Genomic DNA, 24357 nt, shown 5'->3' on the forward strand with positions numbered 1-24357 from the left:
TAACATCTATCGAAAGACATATCCAACCCAGGGGAGAACATTTGGACCAAAAGTGTAGGGCTATAAATTGGAGAATGGGGGATATGCAATGGTGCCAGTACTTCCTTTGTGCACTTTAAAAAGGCCTGTTATCCTTTTCTCAAGAGCATTATGTTAAAGCATGCTTAATTTCATCAAACCATACAGGTAGGCTAGGCTCACTCACCACAAAAGGACAGACTAAGTAAAAGATTATGGATAGGAGAAACAGCTATTTTTGTCATTTCTAGACAATTTGCCCAAAATCCTAACCATTAACTAACTTTTACATGGAAATAAGAAAAAATATTTCAAAATTGGCAGAGAAAAATCCTAGTCCATCTTTCAGAACACCACTATTCTACAAAATGACAATTTATGAATCACAGTTCTAATCAACCTCTTCCAGCTATGGAACTGAGAGACTAAATGTGTTGCTAAGATCAACCAGGTAATTAGTAGCAGATTCTGAACATGAGACCAAGTCGCCTTATTATCAGTCCACTACTGGTTTCCTTTTATAGACACTGCACATATATGGCTTTGAGTAAGAAAGGTAGGTTAAAACTGAACATATTGTCTGGCAATGTAAGTTTGTTTATATTTTCGTTATGAAGGATATTTTACTGTTTTTAAGTTTGTTTTACCCATGAAAACAGTTATCAACTCCAAAATATGAATGTGTATCTGATTTACAGATGTCAACACAACAAGGCATCTGAATGAGACTTCTGCTTTGAGGTGCTGGATGCTTAAATTTAAAAGTATGTAATGAAATTCCTACACATTTTATTTTTCTTTTATTTTTATTATTTTTTAAATAATGTAATGTATTATTTGTTTCGGGGTACAGGTCTGTGATTCAACAGTCTTACACAATTCTCAGCGCTCACCATAGCACATACCCTCCCCAGTGTCCATCACCCAGCCACACCATTCCTCCCACCCCTCTTCACTCCAACAATCCTCAGTTTGTTTCCTGAGATTAAGAGTCTCTTATGGTGGGGTACCTGGGTGGCTCAGTTGTTAAGGGTCTGCCTTCAGCTCAGGTCATGATCCCAGCATCCTGGGATCGAGCCCCGCATCGGGCTCCCTGCTCTGCGGGAAGCCTGCTTCTCCCTCTCCCACTCCTCCTGCTTGTGTTCCCGCTCTCCCTGTCTCTCTGTCTGCCAAATAAACAAATAAAATCTTAACACACACAAAAAAGAGTCTCTTATGGTTTCTCTCCCTCTCTGGTTTTATCTTGTTTCATTTTTCCCTCCCTTCCCCTATGATCCTCTGCCTTGTTTCTCAAATTCTTCATATAAGTGAGATCATATGAAAATTGTCTTTCTCTGATTGATTTATTTCACTAAGCATAATACCTTCTAGTTCCATCCATGTCATCGCAAAGGCAAGATTTTGGTTTTTTTGATGGCTACATAATATTCCAATAGTGTGTGTGTGTGTGTGTGTGTGTGTGTGTGTGTGTGTGTGTGTGTATTTATCAATATTCTTTATCCATTCATCTGTTGATGGACATCTAGGCTCTTTCCATAGTTTGGCTATTGTGGACATTGCTGCTATAAACATTGAGGTGCAGATGCCCCTTCAGATCACTACATTTGTATCTTTGGGGCAAATACCCCGTAGTGCAATTGCTGTGTTGTAGGGTAGCTCTATTTTCAACTTTTTGAGGAACTTCCATACTGCTTTCCAGAATGGCTGCACTAGCTTGCATTTCCACCAACAGTGTAGGAGGGTTCCCCTTTCTCCACAACCTCGCCAACATGTTGTTTCCTGACTTGTTAATTTTAGCCATTCTGACTAGTGTTAGGTGGTATCTCATTGAGGTTTTGATTTGGATTTCCCTGATGCTGAGTGATGTTGAGCACTTTTTCATGTGTCTGTTGGCCATTTAGATGTCTTTGCAGAAATGTCTGTTCATGTCTTCTGCCCATTTCTTGATTGGATCATTTGTTCTTTGGGTGTTGAGTTTCATAAGTTCTTTATAGATTTTGGATACTAGCCCTTTATCTGTCATTTGCCAATACCTTCTCCCATTCTGTCTGTCTGTCAACAAATCTTTTGGATTTGTTGACTGTTTCCTTTACTGCGCAAAAGCTTTTTATCTTGATGAAGTCCCAATAGTTCATTTTTGCCCTTGCTTCCCTTGCCTTTGGCAATGTTTCTAGGAAGAAGTTGCTGTGGCTGAGGGCAAAGAGGTTGCTGCCTGTGTTCTCCTCTAGGATTTTGATGGGTTTCTGTCTCACATTTAGGTCTTTCATCCATTGTGAGTCTATTTTTGTGTATGGTGTTATGTGTCTGTTTTGGTGCCAGTACCCTGCTGTATTGATGATTACAGCTTTGTAATAGAGCTTGGGGTGAAGTCTGGAATTACGATGCCACTGGCTTTTCTTTTCTTTCTTTCTTTTTTTTTTTTAAAGGATTTTATTTATTTATATGCCAGACAGAGAAGGAGAGTACAAGCAGGGGAAGTGGCAGGCAGAGGGAGAAGCAGGCTCCCCGCTAAGGAAGGAGCCCAGTGTGGGACTCAATCCCAGGACCTCGAAATCACAACCTGAGCCGAAGGCAGACAGATGCTCAACCATCTGAGCCACCCAGGCGCCCCGGCTTTGCTTTTCTTTTTCAACATTCCTCTGGCTATTCGGGGTCTTTTCTGGTTCCATACAAATTTTAGGATTATGTTCCATTTCTTTGAAAAAAGTAGATGATATTTTGATAGGGATTGCATTGAATGTGTAGATTGCTCTAGGTAGCATAGACATTTTCACAATATTTGTTCTTCCAATCCATGAGCATGGACCGTTCTTCCATTTCTTTGTGTCTTCCTCAATTTCTTTCATGAGTATTCTATAGTTTTCTGAGTACAGATCCTTTGCCTCTTTGGTTAGATTTATTCCTAGGTATCTTACAGTTTTGGGTGCAATTGTAAATGGGATTGACTCCTTGACTTCTCTTTCTTCTGTCTTGTTCTTGGTGTATAGAAATTCAACTGATTTCTGTGCACTGACTTTATATCCTGCCAATTTACTGAATTCCTGTATAAGTTCTAGCAGTTTTGGGGTGGAGTCTTTTGGGTTTTCCACAAAAAGTATCAGATCATCTGCAAAGAGTGAGACTTCAGCTTTCTTCTTTGCCAGTTCAATGCCTTTTATTTTGTTGTTGTTGTTGTTGTTGTCTGATTGCTGAGGCTAGGACTTCTAGTACTATGTTGAACAGCAGTGGTGATAGTGGACATCCCTGCTATGTTCTGACCTTAGGGGGAAAGCTCTCAGTTTTTCTCCACTGAAAATGATATTCGCTGTGGGTTTTTCATAGACAGCTTTTATGATATTGAGGTATGTACCTCTGTCCCTACACTGTGAAGAGTTTTAATCAAGAAAGGATGCTGTACTTTGTCAAATGCTTTTTCTGCATCTATTGAGAGAATCATAGGACTCTTGTTCTTTCTTTTATTAATGTATTGTATCACATTGATTGATTTGTAGATGTTGAACCAACCTTGCAGCCCAGGAATAAATCCCACTTGGTCATGGTGAATAATCCTTTTAATGTACTGTTGCATCCTATTGGCTAGTCTTTTGGTGAGAATTTTTGCATCCATGTTCATCAGGGATATTGGTCTGTAATTCTCCTTTTTGGTGGGGTCTTTTTCTGGTTTTGGTCAAGGTAATGCTGGCCTCAGAAAATCAGTCTGGAAGTTTTCCTTCCATTTCTATTTTTTTGAACAGTTTCAGAAGAATAGGTATTAATTCTTCTTTAAATGTTTGGTAGAATTCCCCTGGGAAGCCATCTGGCCCTGGGTTCTTTGCTGGGAGATTTTTTGATTATTGCCTCCATTTCCTTACTGGTTATGGGTCTGTTCAGGTTTTCTATTTCTTCCTGGTTCAGTTTTGGTAGTTTATACTTCTCTAGAAATGCATCCATTTCTTCCAGATTGTCTGATTTGCTGGCATATTCCTACACATTTTCATTTCTCGTTACTTAAGAACACAAATTCTTTTAATCAATCCTATTCACTGGTTATTATACTAACAAAAACATAAAACAAACATTTGATTATAAATATATCCATTGTCATTTACTGTAACAGGTACTTAGTCCTTATGTAAAACACAAACTTCTCAAGTCCTCTTAAACAGATCAAAAGATACATTATAAAGTAAAAGAAAAATGATAATTTTATAGGTAAACAAAAAACCAAGAATATACACAGAATAAGATAGTAGTTTTTAAATTATCAATATGCAAACAAAATACCTATAGCACACTAAGGAGATTCTGTAAGACTTTTAGACAAGGGAATACAATATAATGAGGGGGAAACATAACATAACTTTTAAAACATGACTATTACTTACTTTACTTCAGGAAATTTGCTTTCAAAGTAACAAAATATGTTCTAATAGGTTTAAGTAAACCTATTAGGTTCTAATTTATTTAAATAAAATAACTATTTTTTAAAATTTCATTTGTTCAAAAAAAATAAAATTTCATTTGTTCTAAAAATGCTTAGTGTAACCAGTTAATTTCTATGTTTACCTGAAGGAATGCATCTTTTTGACTTGTAGGGATGCTCATGAAAAGTATCGCATAACTTTCTGAAATTCTGTCAAACAAGGAATCTTGATTTTCTCTGTCAGGCTTAAAAAATAAAACATGTATGAGATTAAAAACATAAATATTACAATTTAAAATTGGAATTTGTACACATAATGTCAGTAATTTTTTTTATTCTTAAAAGGCAGATCAGTTGCTGCAGTGAGAATGAGCATGGGTTTGGTACCATGCAGAGCTGAATTTGAATACTGGCTTTGTCATTCATTAGTTGCCTTACCCTGGGCTAGTTAATCAGTCTTAGTTTCCTCATCTGCCAAATGTATGTAAAATATGCATATGTAGTAAAATAAGGACAAGAATCATGTTTAGTTTGGCTTTGTAATTCAAGCACTTAGCACAGTGCCTGGCACACAGAAAGCATGCAAACATTTGATGAGTTAATTGAAGGTGCCTGCATTAAAGCTGGCATGTAGAGGCAATCAATGATTATTACTTTCTCTTGTCCTATATCTGCTCCAACTCTATCATTATCCAGTAACTCAGTATGAAATTAAAGCACTTACTAGGATGAGACAAGCACAGCCAGAACTAGTAAAATTGTGACATGATGGCTAAACTAAGACATAGTAAATATGTTGTAAGAAGAAAGAATGTATAGACAATAATAATGTCAATATTATAGTAAAGTCCTGATAGGATGAGCTTGGGAAAATGACGTAGTAGGGAGTTCCTGAGCTCACCCCATCCACATTTACAATTAGATACCATCCATATCCAAGTTAGTAAACCAGAGCTCAATCTGAAGACTGGCAGAACGAACTCTGCAAATAAATTTAGAGACGAAATTGCCTCTGAAACATTAGGAAGGTCAGAAAGGTGGAGAGAGACTGCCCTCAGGAGGGAGGGATCTCCTTGCCTGAAGAGGGCAGAGAAATGGGCTCTCACAACAGGCAGTTCACACAGGGAAAACTAATCTCCATAACATTTGGCTTTAAAAACTGAAAGGGCTGAATTCCTCCTGTTTGTATAACCAGTGCTTTAAAAGTCACCTGCCTCAGCACTGGGTGAGCCAGGAGGTCAAGTGATAGCTGAGTCATCACCCTTAAAGGGACAGCAGCCTGTACAAAGAGGCAACATAAAAATGACAGTTTACACAAGGCTGGGGGCAAATGGGAAACAAATCTGTTCATACTGACTTCAGATGTGTTGGTGGACTTCTCCAAAAATGAGGGAGCTGGCAGGCGCCTTTTCCTTCCTCACTTCCCAGCATAAATACAAAACCACCTGCGGGAGGCAAGGCGATAAAGACACTTATAGCCTTGGCCCAGGGCCCAGGGCTCAGGGCAAATTTTGTTAAAGCTGCGTGTGTGCCTTGTCCAGCAGCACAGCTGCTGCTGTGTGCCACACCCAGCCACCACACCATGCCTAGCTGCATGCCCCTAGCCACTATCACATGCTGGGCCCAGCCTTATGCTCCCAGCAGCCCTGGCACACAGTTCTCAGGTAAAGCAGCACATTGGGGGATCCAGCATAGGCCTAGTGGCCCAATGCAAATCTTGCTAACACTGTTGCCCCACTTCCAAGTTCCCCTGCAGGCAAGTCCCCTCAGAACTGGCCTGCCTGAGTCCCACCTACACCACAGAGAGGAAGTACAGCCCACAACAGGCAGAGTCAGTACAAATGACTGCACAGAAAGGAAACGTGACTCAAACACAACAGCAGGTTATAAGCAAAACACATAGGATACTCTCCTTAAGTGCCAGGTTCTGGTGAACAGGGGACACTGCACTGTAGGGCACTCTAGGGTCTCCCCTTCATAAAGTCACTACTTTCAAGAGCAGAAGACATAGCTGACTCTCTTAACACAGAGAGGTAGACAAAATGAGAAGACAGAGAAATTTATCCCAAATGAAAGAACAGGACAAGGCCATAACCAGAGATCTAAGCAAAACAGATATAAGTAACACACCTGATGAAGCATTTAAAATAATGATCATAAGGATACTCACTGGAATTGAGAAGAGTGGAAGATATGAGTGAGAGCCTTAACACAGAGATAAGGAATAACATAGTGGAGATAAAGGGCTCAGTAAATGAAATGAGAAAGACACTTGATGGAATGAATAACAGGATGTCAGAAGCAGAAGAATGAATTAATGAGAGAGAAGACAGAGTAATGGAAAGTAATCAAGCTTAACAAAAGAGAGAAAAAAGTTATGCAAAACTAGAAAAGACTTGGGAACTCAATGACTCCATCAAATGCAATAATATTCGTATTATAGGAGTCCCAAAAAAAGAGAAAAAAGGGGCAGAAAATTTATTTGAAGAAATAACAGTTGAAAACTTCCCTACTCTGGGGAAGGAAACAAATGTCCAGATCCAGGAGACACTAAGACTCCTATCAAAATCAATAAAAGCAGACCCACACCAGACATATTATAATTAATTTTGCAAAATATAGTGATAAAGAAAAAAAAATCTTAAAAGCAGCAAGCCTAAAGAAGTCAGTAACTTACAAGGGAAAACCCATAGCGTTAGCAGGAAATTTTACAACAGAAACTTTTTAAGCCAGAAGAAGAGAGTGGCATGATATATTCAGAGTGCTGAAGGGGAACAATCTGCAGCCAGGAATACCCTATTCAACAAGACTATCATTCAGAGTATAAGGAGAGATAAAGAGTTTCCCAGACAAACCAAAACTAAAGGAGTTTGTGACCACTAAATCAGCCCCGCAAGAAATACTAAAGGGGACTCTTTGAGTGGAAAGGAGAGATCAAAAGTGACAGTATAACACAAAACAGGGAACACAAAAGTAATAAAAATGAATATTTCTATAAAAAATATTCAAGGATATAAAATATACAATATACCTAAAATGTGGGTAGAGGGAAGGAATAGGTTCAAATTTTAACAACCATCAATTTAATATGGACTGATATATGCAGAAGAGGTTGTATGCAAACCTAATGGTAACAATATGCCAAAACAACTAATAAATATACCAAAAACAAAGGGAAAAAAATCCAAATATATCACTAAAAAAATCACCAAAACATGAGAGAAAGACAAGAAAGGATCAGAGAAAATCTTCAAAGACAACCACAAAACAAGTAATGAAATGGCAACAAATGCATATCTATCAATAGTTACTCTAAATTTAAATGGACTAAATGTTCCAATCAAAATACATAGGGTGACAGAATGGATAAAAAAAAATAAGACCCACCTATATGCTGCCTACAAGAGACACATTTTAGACTTAAGGTATCTGCAGATTCAAAGTGAAGGGATGGAGAAACAGCTATTATGCAAAGGATGTGGATGTCAAAAGAAAGCCAGAGTAGCAATAGTTAAATATAGGACAAAACAGACTTTAAAACAAAGGTTGTAACAAGAGGCAAAGAAGGACATGATACAATAATAAAGGGGACAATCCAACAAGAAAATATAACAATTGTAAATATTGATGCACCCAACATAGGAGCATCCAGATACATAAAATAGTTAATAACAACCATAAAGGAACTAATCAGTAATATAATAGTAGTAGAAGACTTTAACACCCCACTTATATCAATGGACAGATCATATAGACAGAAAATCAACAAGGAAAAAATAGCTTTGAATGACGTACTGGACTAGATGGGTTTAACAGATATAGTCAGAACATCCCACCCTAAAACAGCAGAATACAGATTCTTTTTAAGTGCACATGGAACATTCTCCAGAATAGATAACGTATTAGCCCAGAAAACCAGCCTCAACAAATTTAAGATCGAAGTCATACCATGCATCTTTTCTGATCACAATGCTATGAGAATAGAAGTCAACCAAAGGAAAAAATCTAGAAAGACAACAAATAAATGGAGGTTAAATAGAATGCTACTAAACAATGAATGGATCAACCAGGAAATAAAATAAGAAATAAAAAAGTACAAGGAAACAAATGAAAATGAAAACACAGCGGTCCAAAAACCTTGGGATGCAACAAAAGTGTTTCTAAGAAGGAAGTTTATAGCAATACAGTCCTATCTCAAGAAAGAAGAAAAATCTCAAATAAACAACAAAACCTTACATCTAAAGGAGCTACAAAGAGAACAACAAATAAAATCTAAAACCAGCAGAAGGAAGGAAATATAAAGATTAGAGCAGAAATAAATGATACAGAAACTAAAAAAAAAAAAAAAAAAAAAAAAAATAGACCAGGTCAATGAAACCAGGAGCTGATTCTTTGAGAAAAAAAAAAAAATCAATAAAATTAATAAACTTCTTCTTTGCTGATTTGGATCCATTTTATTTCTTTTTGTTGTCTGATTGCTGAGGCTAGGATTTTTAGTACTATTTTGAATAGCAGTGGTAATAGTGGACATCCCCGCTGTGTTCCTGACCTCGGGGGAAAAGGTCTCGTTTGTTTTTCCCATTAAGAATGGTATCCGCTGTGGGTTTTTCATAGATGGCTTTTATGATATTGAAGTATGTACCTCTATCCCTAGCACTGTGAAGAGTTTTAATCAAGAAAGGATGCTGTACTTTGTCAAATGCTTTTTCTGCATCTATTGAGAGGATCATATGGCTCTTGTTCTTTCTCTTACTAATGTAGTATATCACATTGATTGATTTGCAGATGTTGAACCAAACTTGCAGCCCAGGAATAAATCCCACTTGGTCATGGTGAATAATCCTTTTAATGTACTATTGGACCCTATTGGCTATTTTGGTGAAAAATTTTTGCATCCATGTTCATCAGGGATATTGGTCTGTAATTCTCCTTTTTGATGGGGTCTTTGGTTTTGGTCAAGGTAATGCTGGCTTCATAAAACGAGTTTGGAAGATTTCCTTCCATTTCTATTTTTTTGGAACAGTTTCAGAAGAATAGGTATTAATTCTTCTTTAAATGTTTGGTAGAATTCCCCTGGGAAGCCATCTGGACCTGGGTTCTTGTTTTTTGGGAGATTTTTGATTACCACTTCAATTTCCTTACTGGTTATGGGTCTGTTCAGGTTTTCTATTTCTTCCTGGTTCAGTTTTAGTAGGTTATACTTCTCTAGGAATGCATCCATTTCTTCCAGATTGCCTAATTTGTTGGCATATAGTTGTTCATAATATGTTCTCATAATTGTTTGTATTTCTTTGGTGTTGGTTGTGATCTCTCCTCTTTCATTCATATTTTATTTATTTGGGTCCTTTCTCTTTTCTTTTTGATAAGTCTGGCCAGGGGTTTATCAATCTTGTTAATTCTTTCAAAGAACCAGCTCCTAGTTTCGTTGATCTGTTCTACTATTCTTTTGGTTTCTATTTCATTGATTTCTGCTCTGATCTTTATTATTTCTCTTCTCCTGCTGGGTTTAGGCTTTATTTGCTGTTCTTTCTCCAGTTCCTTTAGGTGTAGGGTTAGGTTGTGTATTTGAGACCTTTCTTGTTTTTTGAGAAAGGCTTGTAGTGCTATATACTTCCCTTTTAGGACCACATTTGCTGCATCCCAAAGATTTTGAACAGTTGTGTTTTCATTTGCATTTGTTTCCATGAATTTTTAAAATTCTTTAATTTCCTGGTTAATTCATTCTTTAGTAGGATGTTCTTTAGCTTCCATGTATTTGAGTTCTTTCCGATTTTCCTCTTGTGACTGAGTTCTAGTTTCAAAGCATTGTGGTCCAAAAATATGCAGAGAATTACCCTAATCTTCTGGTACCAGTTGAGAACTGATTTGTGACCCAGGATGTGATCTATTCTGGAGAATGTTCTATATGCAGTAGAGAAGAATGTGTGTTCTGTTGCTTTAGGATGGAATGTTCTGAATATATCTGTTAAGTCCATCTGGCCCAGTGTGTCATTCAAAGCCCTTATTTCCTTCTTGATCTTCTGCTTAGATGATCTGTCCATTGCAGTGAGGGGGGTGTTAAAGTCCCCTACTATCATTGTATTATTATCGATGTGTATCTTTGATTTTATTAATTGGCTTATGTAATTGACTGCTCCCATATTAGGAGCATAAATATTTACAATTGTTAGATCTTCTTGTTGGATACATCCTTTAAGTATGATATTGTGTCCCTCCACATCTCTTACTACAGTCTTTGATTTAAAATCCAATTTGTCTGATACAAGGAGTGCCACCCCAGGTTTCTTTTGATGTCCATTAGCATGATAAATGGTTTTCCACCCCCTCACATTAAATTTGGAGGTGTCTTTGGGTCTAAAATGAGTCTCTTGCAGACAGCATATCGATGGGCCTTGCTTTTTCATCCAATCTGATACCCTGTGCCTTTTGATTGGGGCATTTAGCCCATTTACACTCAGAGTAACTACTGAAAGACTCAACCTAAAATTCTGAGAACTCATACAGGAATTCAGTAAAGTGGCAGGATATAAAATCAATGCACAGAAATCTGTGGCATTCCTACACACCAAGACAGAAGAATGAGAAATTAAGGAGTTGATCCCATTTACATTTGCACCCAAAACAGTAAGACAGCTAGGAATAAATCTAACCAAAGAGGCAAAGGATCTGTACTCAGAAAACTATAGAATACTCATGAAAGAAATTGAGGAAGACACAAAGATGGAAGAACGGTCCATGCTCATGGATTGGAAGAACAAATATTGTGAAAATGTCTATGCTACCTAGAGCAATCTACACATTCAGTGCAATCCTTACCAAAATATCATCAACTTTTTTCAAAGAAATGGAACAAACAATCCTAAAATTTGTATGGAACCAGAAAAGACCCCGAATAGCCAGAGGAATGTTGAAAAAGAAAAGCAAAGCTGGTGGCATCACAATTCCAGACTTCAAGCTCTATTACAAAGCTGTAATCATCAAGACAGTAGGGTACTGGCACAAAAACAGACACATAGATCAATGGAACAGAATAGAGAGCACAGAAGTGGACCCTCAACTTTATGGTCCACTAATCTTTGACAAAGCAGGAAAGAATGTCCAATGGAAAAAAGACAGTCTCTTCAACAAATGGTGTTCGGAAAATTGGACAGCCACATGCAGAAGAATGAAACTGGACCATTTTCTAACACCATACAAAAAAATAGACTCAAATGAATGAAAGACCTAAATGGGAGACAGGAATCCATCAATATCCTAGAGGAGAACACGGGCAGCAACCTCTTCGACCTCGGCCACAGCAACTTCTTGCTAGACACATCTCCAAAGGCAAGGGAAACAAAGGCAAAAATGAACTACTGGGACTTTCATCTAGATAAAAAGCTTTTGCACAGCAAAGGAAATAGTTGACAAAATCAAAAGACAACTGACAGAACGGGAGAAGATATTTGCAAATGACATATCAGAAAAAGGGCTAGTATCCAAAACATATAGAGAACTTACCAAACTCAACACCCAAAGAACAAATAGTCCAATCAAGAAATGGGCAGAAGACATGAACAGACATTTCTGTAAAGAAGATAGGTCTCCTCAGGCAAGGGAAACAAAAACAAAAATAAATTATTGGTATTACATCAAAATAAAAAGCTTCTGCACAGCAATGGAAAAATCAACACAACTAAAAGGCAACCTACAGAAGGGGAGAAGATATTTGCAAATGACATATCTGATAAAAGGTTAGTATCCAAAATATATAAAGAAATTATAAAACTCAACACCCGAAAAACAAATAATCCAATTAAAAAATGGGCAGATGACATAAACAGACATTTCTCCAGAGAAGACATCCAGATGGCCAGCAGAGACAGGAAAATATGTCCCTTATCATTTACCATCAGGGAAATGCAAATCAAAACTATAAGGACTTATCACCTTACTTCTATCAGAATGGCTAAAATCAACAACACAAGAAACAAAAGGTGTTGGAGAGGATGTGGAGAAATGGTAACCCTCCTGCACTGTTGATGGAAATGCAAACTGGTGCAGCCACTCTGCAAAACAGCATGGAGGTTCCTCAAAAAGTTAATCCAACTTATGATCCAACAATCCCACGACTGGGTATTTATCCAAAGAATACAAAAACACAATTCAAAGTGATACATACACCCGCATGTTTATGGCAGCATTATTTACAATAGCACAAATATGGGAAGCAGCCCAAGTGTCCATCAATGAGTGGATAAGGAAGATGTGATATATTGCAACGCAATACTATTCATCCATAAAAAAATGAAATCTTGCCATTTACAATGACATGGATGGAGCTAGAGTGTATAATGCTAAGTGAAGTGAGTCAGTCAGAGAAAGTTAAATACCCTATGATTTCACTTATATGTAGAATTTAAGAAACAAAACAAACGAGCAAAGGAAAAATAAGAGACACAGAGAGAGAAACCAAGAAATAGTCTTTTAATTATAGAGCACTGATGGTTACCAGAGGGGTGGGGATGGGGGTGTTGTGTTAAATAGATGATGGAGATTAAGGAGTGCAGTTATTGTAGGAGCACCAGGTGATGTATGGAAGTGCTGAATCACTATATTGTATACCTGAAACTAATATAACATTTATGTTAACTGGAATTAAAATAAAAACTTTAAAATAAAGCACTAGCATCCTGAATTCTTGCTCTATTAAGCAATGCAAAAATGAATTAGAGTCTACATACATTAATTAACTAATAAAAATAAAGAGTCCAAATTTATCTATGATGTCACTTACAGAAGCACAAACTGGCATTAATCAATTTTGGTAATAAACACCAAAAATTATCAAATTTAGTCATAGTTTTCTACAAAATTGGCAAGCCAAATGAGCTGGGATTCATAAATGCATAGGATCTTAGACCTAAAATGGAAGTTGGTTACCACCTACCTTAAATCCCTCTATTTTAGTGATTGCATTAATGTTCAGAAAGATTAAGAGGTTTAAGATTATACAGTTAAGTAATTGAGAGCCAGACCAAAATCTAGATCTCCTAAGACCCAAAAGAGCTCCCATACTTGTGTAATAAGTTTATGGAAGGACAAAAATAGCAAAAATAATAAATATTAATAGTTAGCAATGTTTGTAATAGACAGTGGTTCTAAGATACAGGGTTGTGTTAGAATTAAATGAGATCCTATATATATATGTAATTTAGTAGTCAAGAAATTTAGCATGCTTCAACTATACAATCTATACTTAACATGTATGAAGAATAGAAATTATCTCAAACAGAAAGTTCCAGAATATATATTTAAATAATATAAGTCAACCTAGTGCCCATACCATAAATACCTCCACAGGAGACTAAACGCCAAGATGGTATGGTCATTTTTAATAAATATTTTGGTATGGGGGCGCCTGGGTGACTCAGTTAAACTTCTGCCTTCGGCTCAAGTCATAATCTCAGGGTCCTAGGATTGAGCCCCACATTGAGCTTCCTGCTCAGCAAGAAGTCAGCTTCTCTCCCTCCCTCTGCTCATCCTTCCCACTTTGTGCTTGCTCACTCTCTCTCTCAAAAATAAATAAATAAAATCTACTAAATAACTTAGTAGCTAAATATTTCGGTATGCTTGAAAAGAAATTGTGTCCTGCAGCTGTTGAGTATTCAGGTTACCAGCATATCCATTAGATCAAGCTATTTAACATATATTAAACCATACTTGCATTCTGGGAATAAATCCCATTGGTCAGAGTATATAATCCTTTAATATGCTGCTGAATTGAGCTTGCTGATGGTTTGTTGAGGATTTTTGCATCAATATTCATCAAAGAGGATATTGGTGTATAGATTTTTTTGTCTCTTATAGTATCTTTGGCTTTGGTATCAGGGAAATGCTGGCCTCATAGAATAAGTTAGGAAATGTTCCCTTGTCTTTGATTGTTTGGAAGAGTTTGAGAAGATTAGTATTAATTCTTTTATCTTGCTAGAATTCATCAGTGAAGCCACCTGGTAGAGGGCTTTTCTTTGTTGGGAGGTTTCTGTTAACTGATTCAATCTTCTTACTAGTTAGTTATAGGTCTACTCAGATTGTCTATTTCTTCACGATTTAGTTTTGGAAAATGGCATGTTTCTAGGAATTTGTCCATTTCCATATAGGTTACCCAATTTTGTTATCATACCTTTGTTCCTAGTATTCTTATAATCCTTTTTATTTCTTTGGTGATAGTAATGTTCCCACTTTCATTTCTGATCTTAGTAATTTGAGTCCTTTGTTTTTTTCTTAGTCAATCTAACTGAAGTTTTGTCAATTTTGTTGATCTTCTCAAAGAACTAACTTTTGGTTTTGTTGATTTTCTCTATTGTTTTTCTATTCTCTATTTTGTCTCCATTCTAATCTTTATTATATCATTCTTTCTGCTAGTTTAGGGTTTAATTTGTTCTTCTTTTTCTAGTTCCTTAATGTGTAAAGTTAGGCTGTTGATTTGAGATATTGTTTTAAAATGTGTTTACAGCTATAAATTTTTCTCTTAGCATTGCTTTTACGACATCTCATAAGTTTTGTTATGTTGTGTTTTTGTTTTCATTTGTCTCATGGTATTTTATAATTTCTCTTGTGATTTCTTCTTTGACCTTTGCTTATTTAGGAACTCTTATACATTGATGATGGGAGTACTAATTTGTACACCCAGTTTGGAAACAATCTGGCATTATCTTGTTAAGCGAACATTTTCATACCTAACAACTCATCAATTCTATTCCTTTTTCATGTATTTTGTAATTTCTGTTTGAGGCGTGGACATCTTCATAAGACAGTAAAAACTAAGGTATTTATGCTTGGAAATAGGTGTGCTTCTTCTTCTGTTAGCCTCTAGGGGTTTGATTCAATTAAGTCAAGTGTTAAGCAGTATCTGGGTTTTATTTCTGCTATGCTTACTGTCTGTGAAACATAGGTTTCCAATTCATCTGCAATCACCTTGTTTTTAGGATTCCTGAAGGACCGGCTTTTGGCGTCATTGATTTTCTCAAATTCCTTCTTTGTTTTTCAGTTTTTCCTGTTATTAGTTGCCTCTCTGATCTTTATTATTTCCTTTCTTCTGCTCATTTTGGGTTTATTTTATTCCTCTTTTTCTAGTTTTTTATGATAGAAGCTGAGGTCATAGTTTTTGAGAACTTTACTTATTTCTAATATAGTTATTTTAGTCCTCTAAATTTCTAAATACTGCTTGAGTTACATCCCACAAATTTTATTTCATATTTTTAAAAGATATTTATTTATTTGAAAGAGAGAGAGAGTGAATGCATGAGCAGTGGGGGAGGGCCAGAGGGAAAAGCAGACTCCCACTGACCAAGGAGCCTGATGCAGGGCCTGATCCCAAGACCCAGAGATCATGACCTGAGCCAAAGGCAGATTCTTAACCGGCTGAGCCACCCAGGCACCCCACATCCCACAAATTTTAATGTGTATTTTCATTAAATTCAAAATACTTTCCAATTTCTCTATTGATTTCTGGTTTGACCCACAGTTACTGAGAAATATGTTATTTAGTTTCCAAATATTTGAGGATTTTCTGGATAGCTTTCTGTTGATTCATTTATAATTCCATTTTGGTCTGAAAACATACTGTGTTCGACTTGAATTGTTTTAAATTTATTAGGATGTTTTCCTAGCCCAGAAAGTACTTGGTAAATATTTAATGTGTTCTGTTGTTGTTGGGAGGAATATTTAATAAATGTCAAATTAGATCAATTAAGCTAGTTGACAGTATTGCTCAAGTCTTCTATATCATTATTGGTTTTCTGTATAGTCTACCAATTATTGAGAATGAGGTATTGAAACACCTAAGTGTACTTATGAATTTTCCCATTTATCCTGAAGTTTTAAAAGTTTTTATTAAATGTGTTTCAAAGCATTTTTATTAGGTGCATATATATTTAGAATTGTTATGTTATATTGATGAATCAACCACTTTATCATCATACAATTACTCTCTTTTTCCCCTGGCAACATTCTTTGTTTTGAAATCTACTCTATATGATGAGTTCAAAAAAGTTGTTAATTTTATAGGTTATATCGCTTTTCTTTGTTGTTATATGGGTGGGAATGATGTGCTTTCCAGCTTTCTGAATCTTTTTGGAAGCCCAAGTCTCAAGGCAATTTTTAAAAACATTAAGCATATTGAAATATCATTACTTTTACATAAACATCATTACTATTACAACAATAAAATTCTTCTAGTCAAACATCATCAGGGAAACTTTTGTCATTAGTCTATACATTGGCCAGCAATTTTTGGAACACTGTGTTCTCAAAATATAATAATAATAGTAACAATAATAACAACAATGATGATGGTGATGATAGATACATCCACTTAACACTTACTATATATGTAGCTCCATATAAACAAACAACTTTACATGCACTTTCTCATTTAACCCAACAAACATGTAAAGTAGGTGATTTTTTTATTTTATGAAAGATTTAGAGAGGTAAATAGCTATTCTAGGTCACATCATTTACTAACTGGGTAAACTTGTTTTTGAAAGCCAGATCTCTTAACTCTATTATATTGAATCTCATATTACATTATATAGTATTTCATAGTTTACTAGGTGTCTTCTTATTCATGTCACTTTTAATACAACATTCCTAGGGGAAAAAAGCAGGGTATATGTTATCTTCTACCTGTTTTGTTTTTTAGAGATAAGTGAAGCTCAGAGTGATTTTTTGACTAGCCCAAAGTCTCAAAATAACTACTTGGGAAAACAAGATTTAAATTCTAGTTTTCTGGATCCAACTTCAGTATTTTTTCTACTAGACCAAGTTATCACTAAATCATGGGCAATAAACAAAGGAAATTTGGTTTTATATTAATCATATAGCAATTACTGAAATAACTTTTAGAGCTACCATACTGAAGCATGCTATATTCTGGAATATGATTATATATTTTTTCATATTATACTTTTGGTAACTGAATTGAACAAGTGGTTCATGGTTTTACTATATTCCAGGTATAAAACCAGTACTATTTATTCTTCCAAAGTAGACAGAACTTATGTATTTTGCATCCATTTTAACATATATATTTATATATATCATATATATATTTAACAATAAACCCTCTTAGAAATAAAATCATAGATAAAATGCAATGAACTAAACAGAGGAAAGAGGAAGAGTTCTAGTTAAATAATGGAAAATCTGCTTCAATTTGATCTGGACCCCCAAATTGCCCCTTTCAGTTCCCCAGAACACTAGCAGAACACTGATCCAGCTGAATATATTGCTTCTCAAAACATGTCAAAAATCATGACACTAGAAATCTTATTAAATTATAATGTTTTAAAATTATTACTAAATTATTACATTTTAATTTCAGAAAGCTAGTTTCTACAGAATAGTTTAATTAAAGATAAAAAATTCTAGGGGCACCTGGGTGGCTCAGTTGGTTAGGCATCCCACTTTTAATCTCAGCTCAGGTCTTGATCTCAAGGTTGTGAGTTCAAGCCCCAGACTGGGCTCCCTGCTGGGCATGGAGACTACTTAAAAAAAAAAAAAAAAAAGGAAATGATAAAAAATTCTAATTCCTTGTTATTCCAAAAATAAAGTTATAAATATAGTGAGTCATTAATATTTTTGTGTTAAGTCTGTGTTTGTTCAAAGCAATAAAATACTATTATTGCCTGACCAAAAAAATAAATAAATAGAACACTGCTAAATTATGTTTCCTTCAAAAACTTGTTATATATAATCTCAACAGATTTAAGTGGGAATGTAATGTTTCTCTGTTTTCATGGAAAAACATAAATTCAGGATCCAGATCTACAGAAAGAAATTTCAGGTAATGAAACTCTTGATTTCACAAATTTCCCTCAGCAATTATCTTTGTATTACTGATATATACCATTTCCTATGCTTCATCCAGAGCTCCTAACAGTATCAGAAATATAGGACAGATACTCTTAACCTAGAGTTAGTCTAACCTATAGTTTATTCTAACATAAAGCACCAACTGAATGGTTTGTACCAATTTCTTCATGGTGTAAAATTCCTGTGACAATCCATAAGCAGATTTGTGTGAGCAATTTGAGCTGGGGAAAGGTGGAGAGTGGAGTCTATTTTCAGGCTTCCTTGATGGGGTGGCACACCTTAAGGCTTAGACTGTGATCCCTGGGGCTGCTCTTATCTTCCACTCTCCAGATCCAGAAGCCACACAATACCACAATAAGTGTGGTATTCACCACTTTTTCCGGGCTCACATATTCTCTACCATAAGACTCATGTGCTGCTTATTTCCATTCTCTTATTGTTTTCCGGATACATTTCCCAAATAACCAGATGTCTTTTTTTTGTTAATCCTAATCAGAGTTTTTTACCTTTCCGAATCAAGTAAAGACCCTTTCTCCATCCGCTCTGCAGACTATTTTCCAAATGAAACTTCATTCAATGTCACTGATTTGCAGTGGGTTTTCTGTTTAGCTGTTTGTCAGCACATCATAGTACTAAGTTAAGCTACAACTATATTATTCATTACACTGCTTGATTTCACTGATCTTTTTCTGATTAATGAAGACTCAGGATCTTTGAAATATATTGAAGTTTTAACTCCTCTGAAAGAACTCTAGATTTTAAACAGGATTTCTAACATATATGGAATACTAAAAGTCCAAGTTCTGTGAAAGGATCTAGAAAAATATTTTTTGTACTAGTGCCACCTCTACTAAAAAATTAACTGTGCCACAAATCAACTTAAAAAAAGAAGTTTAAAAAATAACATTATACCTTAAATTTATGCAGAAACCACCACCAAAAGGAATCATGTAAAAGAGCAATAGAGGCTTCTGAGAGAAAATGGGTCTTCCAGATTTTGAAAACCTTTTCCTATGGAACAAAAGATGCATGGAGGTCAAATTAAAGTCCATTATAAAACATGTTAATGCAAATAGACTTTATAAAAAGTATTCAGTGGTTATAGACTAGCATTTTTCAAAAGAAATTTAATTGTGCCATATATATATAATATTAAATTTTCTAGTAGCCACTTTATAAAAAGTGAAATTAATTTTAAGGATAAAATTTATTAAATCAAATATATTTAAAATGTTATCATTTCAACATATGGGCATTAAACTCTTAATGAAATATTTTGCATTCTTTTGTGGGAATAGGTCTTTCAAATATTGTATATATTTTATACTTACAGCACATCTCAATTTGAACAATAAATTTTCATCATAAATATTAGATCAGTATTCAGACTTCATAAATACAGTTGTGATTTTGCTCCAACTATAATTGAAAGTTTTCAATAACTGAATCAACTATTAGTTTTAAAATTTATATATAAATTAAAAGAAATAAAATTCATCAGTCACACTAACCACATTTCATATACTCAACAATTACATGTGCCTAGTAACTATTGAAATGACAGTGTAGGCTAGACAAAGAACAGCAATCTCCAAGGTACATGCTATAATTTCTAAAGACATATCTTTGAATTCTATCCCAACAAACCCCACCATAAGTCTAGACTCCATCTAAACAGAGTGTACTCTTAAAGAAAGTGATTAAAAAATTGTCACATAAGGTAAATCTTGGTTTGAATAGCCACATTCAGTAGATCATTTTTATCTTATTTATTTACTAAAAGTTTTTAAATACCAGATTCAATAGAGTTCAAGACTTACTTTAATGAAATCCATAGGTATGAATTCGTGTTCCTCAACACATGTCTACAAAAAGGACATCATGCAGACTTTTATACCAAAAAGATTACTTACATATTCTGTGGGGGCACTTCTCTTCCACAGGCCACTAATTATAATATGGAGTACATTGGTAACAGCTTCAATTTAGTACTTAGTACTTAACAGCTTAGATTTAGTATTTTTTCATTACAAAGAACATTTGTGAAATACATAAAAAAAAGTAGAAAATTGAAATATGGGGGAAAATAATGGTTTAAATTATTTGCAAATAAGCAAAGATGCTTTTCATTATACACTAACTCCATAATTGTTTCTAAGTTTGGTTGTGTTTAGTATCACTAACTTCCTTTTTCAGTAAAATTTCAAATTCTTTAAAGTATATCAATATTTAGTCAAAACAACCAAAAAATTAAAATTGGCTAAAAAGCCCAAAATCCAGTTTAAAAAGTTAAATGGTTCTTTCCTCTCCCCTCCCGACTTTGTGATATTTTTTTGAGTCAAGTAAATGTAAACATACCTTAAAACTTAGATTATCTAACTTGGTTCTAACATTGAGTCTAGGTTGGATAAAATTACTTCTAATTTTCTCTTGAATTTCTATTCCTGTATATCAGTATGCCTGTGGCTTAGCTTGCTCCTCTTATTTGTAATATAGGTCATTTTTCGCTCATTTTAATTCAATAAAATTTTTACTGAGCATCACCTGTAGCCACAGTTCTGTTCTGGGTGATACAGAGGATAATGACTGTATGCACAGGAATATGTTTTGATGGGTTTAGGTGAATTCATCAATTCCATGGATTCCCATACCTTCATTCATGTAACAGTAAACCTATAACCTTCTCTTTCCAAGTTTCAGATCCATAAGTTCAATCTCTTGGTCTGTTACTATAAACATTTCTATGAAATAACCTTTCCTGATATTTTTATTTTCCTACACTTATATTCTCTTCACTCTAATTTCATTACCTACTTATTTCAATGCCATTGCATTGTACATGCTATAGTAAGCCAATTTAAATTCTTTTTTTGAAATCAGGTAGGGGTATTAACAAATAAACACTGGTATCTATGCCCAGATATACCCAGATGCTTGTCATACTCCACCCACCCCCTACCCATATCTACTTCCACTCACTTCCCTATTTCTTTCAATAATGCCAGTATCCTCTAAATTAACCATATTAATAATTCCTCACAGTGTACATCTATGCCTTATTTATGTGACTGCCTTATGATTTGTGTTAGATGTACATGCATCCATATTTAAAATACAGTACCATCTTAGAACATGGAATGTTAGAATATTATAGATTACCCAGAACATTTATAAACTTATTTTAACAACAATAATTTATCAATTTCTTTTTATAACAATAAAACCTTTTTCCCAAGGAAATTGTGAAAATATAGTCAGAGAAACAAATAAATAGGCTCATAATCCAGGCATAACTACAATTAGCATCTATAGTTTTTCTCTACAAAAATGGGATCAGGTGATCACATAAAGGGGGCAGACTAAGCCTTTACTCTCACCAAAATCCCACAAAATATAAAAGAGAATTGAAAAACATTTGTATCAGTTTGGAAAATAAGAGAGAGTATCATTACTGAATCATTCTAGTTATAATTGCCAATTGAGGTGCTCTGTACTTGCCTAACTGAGGGGTAAACAGTCAATCACACTCTACTACTTGGAACATTGCATCTTGAAGAGAGTGAAAAAAAGGGCTTTAATGGTGGATTATGCTCGTTCTGATGAACTATAGTAGGAGAGAAAACAACAAGGATTTTGTGTTGAGAAATGAAGAGACACAGGAAGGCTGGAGGTGAGGAATGGGGAAGGATGGAGAGGTGAGGGATGGGGAGGTGAGGGATGGACTTGGCCCCCTTCTAGGAGGGGTTTAGGTAATTCCAAGGCCAAGTCCATCCCAGAGAACTATCTGGAAGGAATCTGCCTGGGGTATAAGGAACACTGTTGAAGCCTGCAAGAAACAGAAACCCTGGTGGGTGACCACCTAATATTTAAGGGGGAAATCAATATCAGGTACCACCCAAATCTCATCCTACCCTTGGCAAAGCAATGGGCAATGATCTAGTTACTGTCCTATGCCTGCAGTTTTTCAATTTGCTATCTTATAGGGATACTACTCAAAAATTCCCCAGACACTTGGAAAAAGGTGGTGTTGTAGAGAAGGGCTCTCATAAATTATTCTGGGGTCAAAATAAGCAGACTAAAATCTCTTGAGCTGATAAAGCAGGCAGAGGGAGGGGGAAACACTCGTTACAGTCATATGCCAAGACAATGCACAGTAGCAACCTCAGACCCCTGAGGCAGTAACACAGAATCTAATACATTCTTTTCTGGTGATCAAAGCATTAAACATCACTGGTCTTTCCCTGCCAGACTTAAGGCCCTCAAAATTCAATCATGCTTATCACCTAATTTGTCATAGCTTTAAATAAAAGTCTGATTTATGAAATCATATTCTCAAAATGTATCATACAATAAAAATGTTTACGTACATCAAAGTTATGGGCTTTTAAAATAAAAAGATAAATTCGTTCAGCATCCAAATGTCTGGGTAGTTGAGTAAGCTCATTTGTTTTGAATCCTGAGAAGCTGCAACCCTAGAAAGAGGGAAATATCACACAACAGTCATTACTTTACCCTTTCCAGTAAAGTCGTCTCACAGGACTACAGAAGACATAAATATTTAACCATAACTCATTAACATAATTATTTTACTTCCATTTATTAAAATAAGTGAAAACTATTTATCCTACTTTAAAAAAATCTTCCTATTTTCTGATTCTCTCAAATTAAGAGCCCTGGCATATTCATATGCCAAATCCAAAAGCAAGACAAAATCATATTTCAGAACCAACTTTGACAACTCAAATTATCAAGAATTTTAGCCAGACTACCCATAAAGAAAGACTAGGCAGAAGGAGAAAGCTTCTATGCCTGTTCCCACCTCTCTCTCAGAGCCCCATCTATATTTATAGCTACATCTATATTATTGTAAACATTCTTTATTTCTATATAATACTTCTGATACATAATCTTATATAACAGAAATTTTAAATACCTCTACAGTCTTCTTTGTCTCCATTTCATCTGAAAGCTGGAAAACATTTAAATAAAATGTTTAAAATTCTAAAATTTTTATATTTTGTAAATTTGTTCAGTTAACTGTGTGTGTGTGTGTGTGTGTGTGTATCTCCTATTGAAGCCTAGAATGCTGTCACTGTGCTAGATGGTAGGAATACAAAGATGGTCCTTGCCCTCAGGCTAGTCATAGTTCAACAGGGGAATCAGATACATATACAAACAAAACAGAGAGATAAGGGCTATAATAGAAATATAAAACTACTTATTGTACTTTTGGTTCACTGAGAAATAGACTCTGAGGTGGAGTTTAGTATTCAGAATGTCTGCTGGGAGTGCCTTTGGGATCAACATCTACAGAAGGCAAGGGGAGAGGCATAATTGGGAAGTTGGAGAAATCAGCTATGATACAAGTCTAACAGCCTCAGTGGACTCTAAAAAGGGCTCTAGAGCTGAAAGGGCCTATCATAGTTGTCCTGCATTGGGTTGAAAGAGCCAGGCCTTTCTGCCACCAACTTGATCAGTCACTGGATGTAGGTGGTTCCTGGAAGGGTATGTCTTTGGAAGAAGAAGTTCTCTGTAGGTGAAGCAACCCCAAAGGGGCTGACAGCTGAAGGGTGCCCCACTAATAGCACTCTTAGCAGCTAGGTCAACAGATTCTTCCTTGATGGGGAATCTGGGTGGTGCATCTCTATGACCACCATACTACTTTGCACAGAGAATAAGTAGCCTTCTGTATACATTAGTTTTTGATCATCCAGACATGTTGATAAATTTATTAATTTCCACATCCCCACTTCTCCCAGAAATAACTAAGCTCACAGGCAAATCATACACATACACACACACATTATACAAAACACACGTTATAGAGGAATTGACATAGGAAACAAATTTGAAAGAATGATAACAGATTGCTAACAGAAAGAGAATGACATTATTGTCATTTAAAAAAAGTATGCAAAGGAATAAAAAAAGAAAGATTATTTAGGGAAAATGAAATTAATTGTGATAAGAAAGAAGGCTGTATGCTTGAGAGCTACAGATATCATCAATCAATGAGGACGGGGTCAGATTTAGAAAGATGTTAATATTAATCTCAAAGTCCTGGCTTTATTCTGCAGGAA

At 35.3% G+C, this 24357-nt stretch overlaps 1 protein-coding gene across 1 annotated transcript in view; it reads right to left on the reverse strand.

The window, feature by feature from the left end:
• Positions 1-24357, reverse strand: part of FAM227B (family with sequence similarity 227 member B) — a 233428-nt gene that overhangs the window by 188124 nt on the left and 20947 nt on the right. Inside the window, exons 6-9 of the mRNA XM_027569742.2 lie at positions 23211-23246; positions 22645-22749; positions 19190-19288; positions 4564-4665 (exon numbers count right to left, since the gene is read on the reverse strand). Coding sequence (XP_027425543.2) covers positions 4564-4665; positions 19190-19288; positions 22645-22749; positions 23211-23246 — 342 coding nt within the window. The remainder of the gene's footprint in view (positions 1-4563; positions 4666-19189; positions 19289-22644; positions 22750-23210; positions 23247-24357) is intronic.

This window comes from Zalophus californianus, chromosome 6 (genome assembly GCF_009762305.2).
Source record: "Zalophus californianus isolate mZalCal1 chromosome 6, mZalCal1.pri.v2, whole genome shotgun sequence".
Classification (NCBI taxonomy): domain Eukaryota; kingdom Metazoa; phylum Chordata; class Mammalia; order Carnivora; family Otariidae; genus Zalophus; species Zalophus californianus.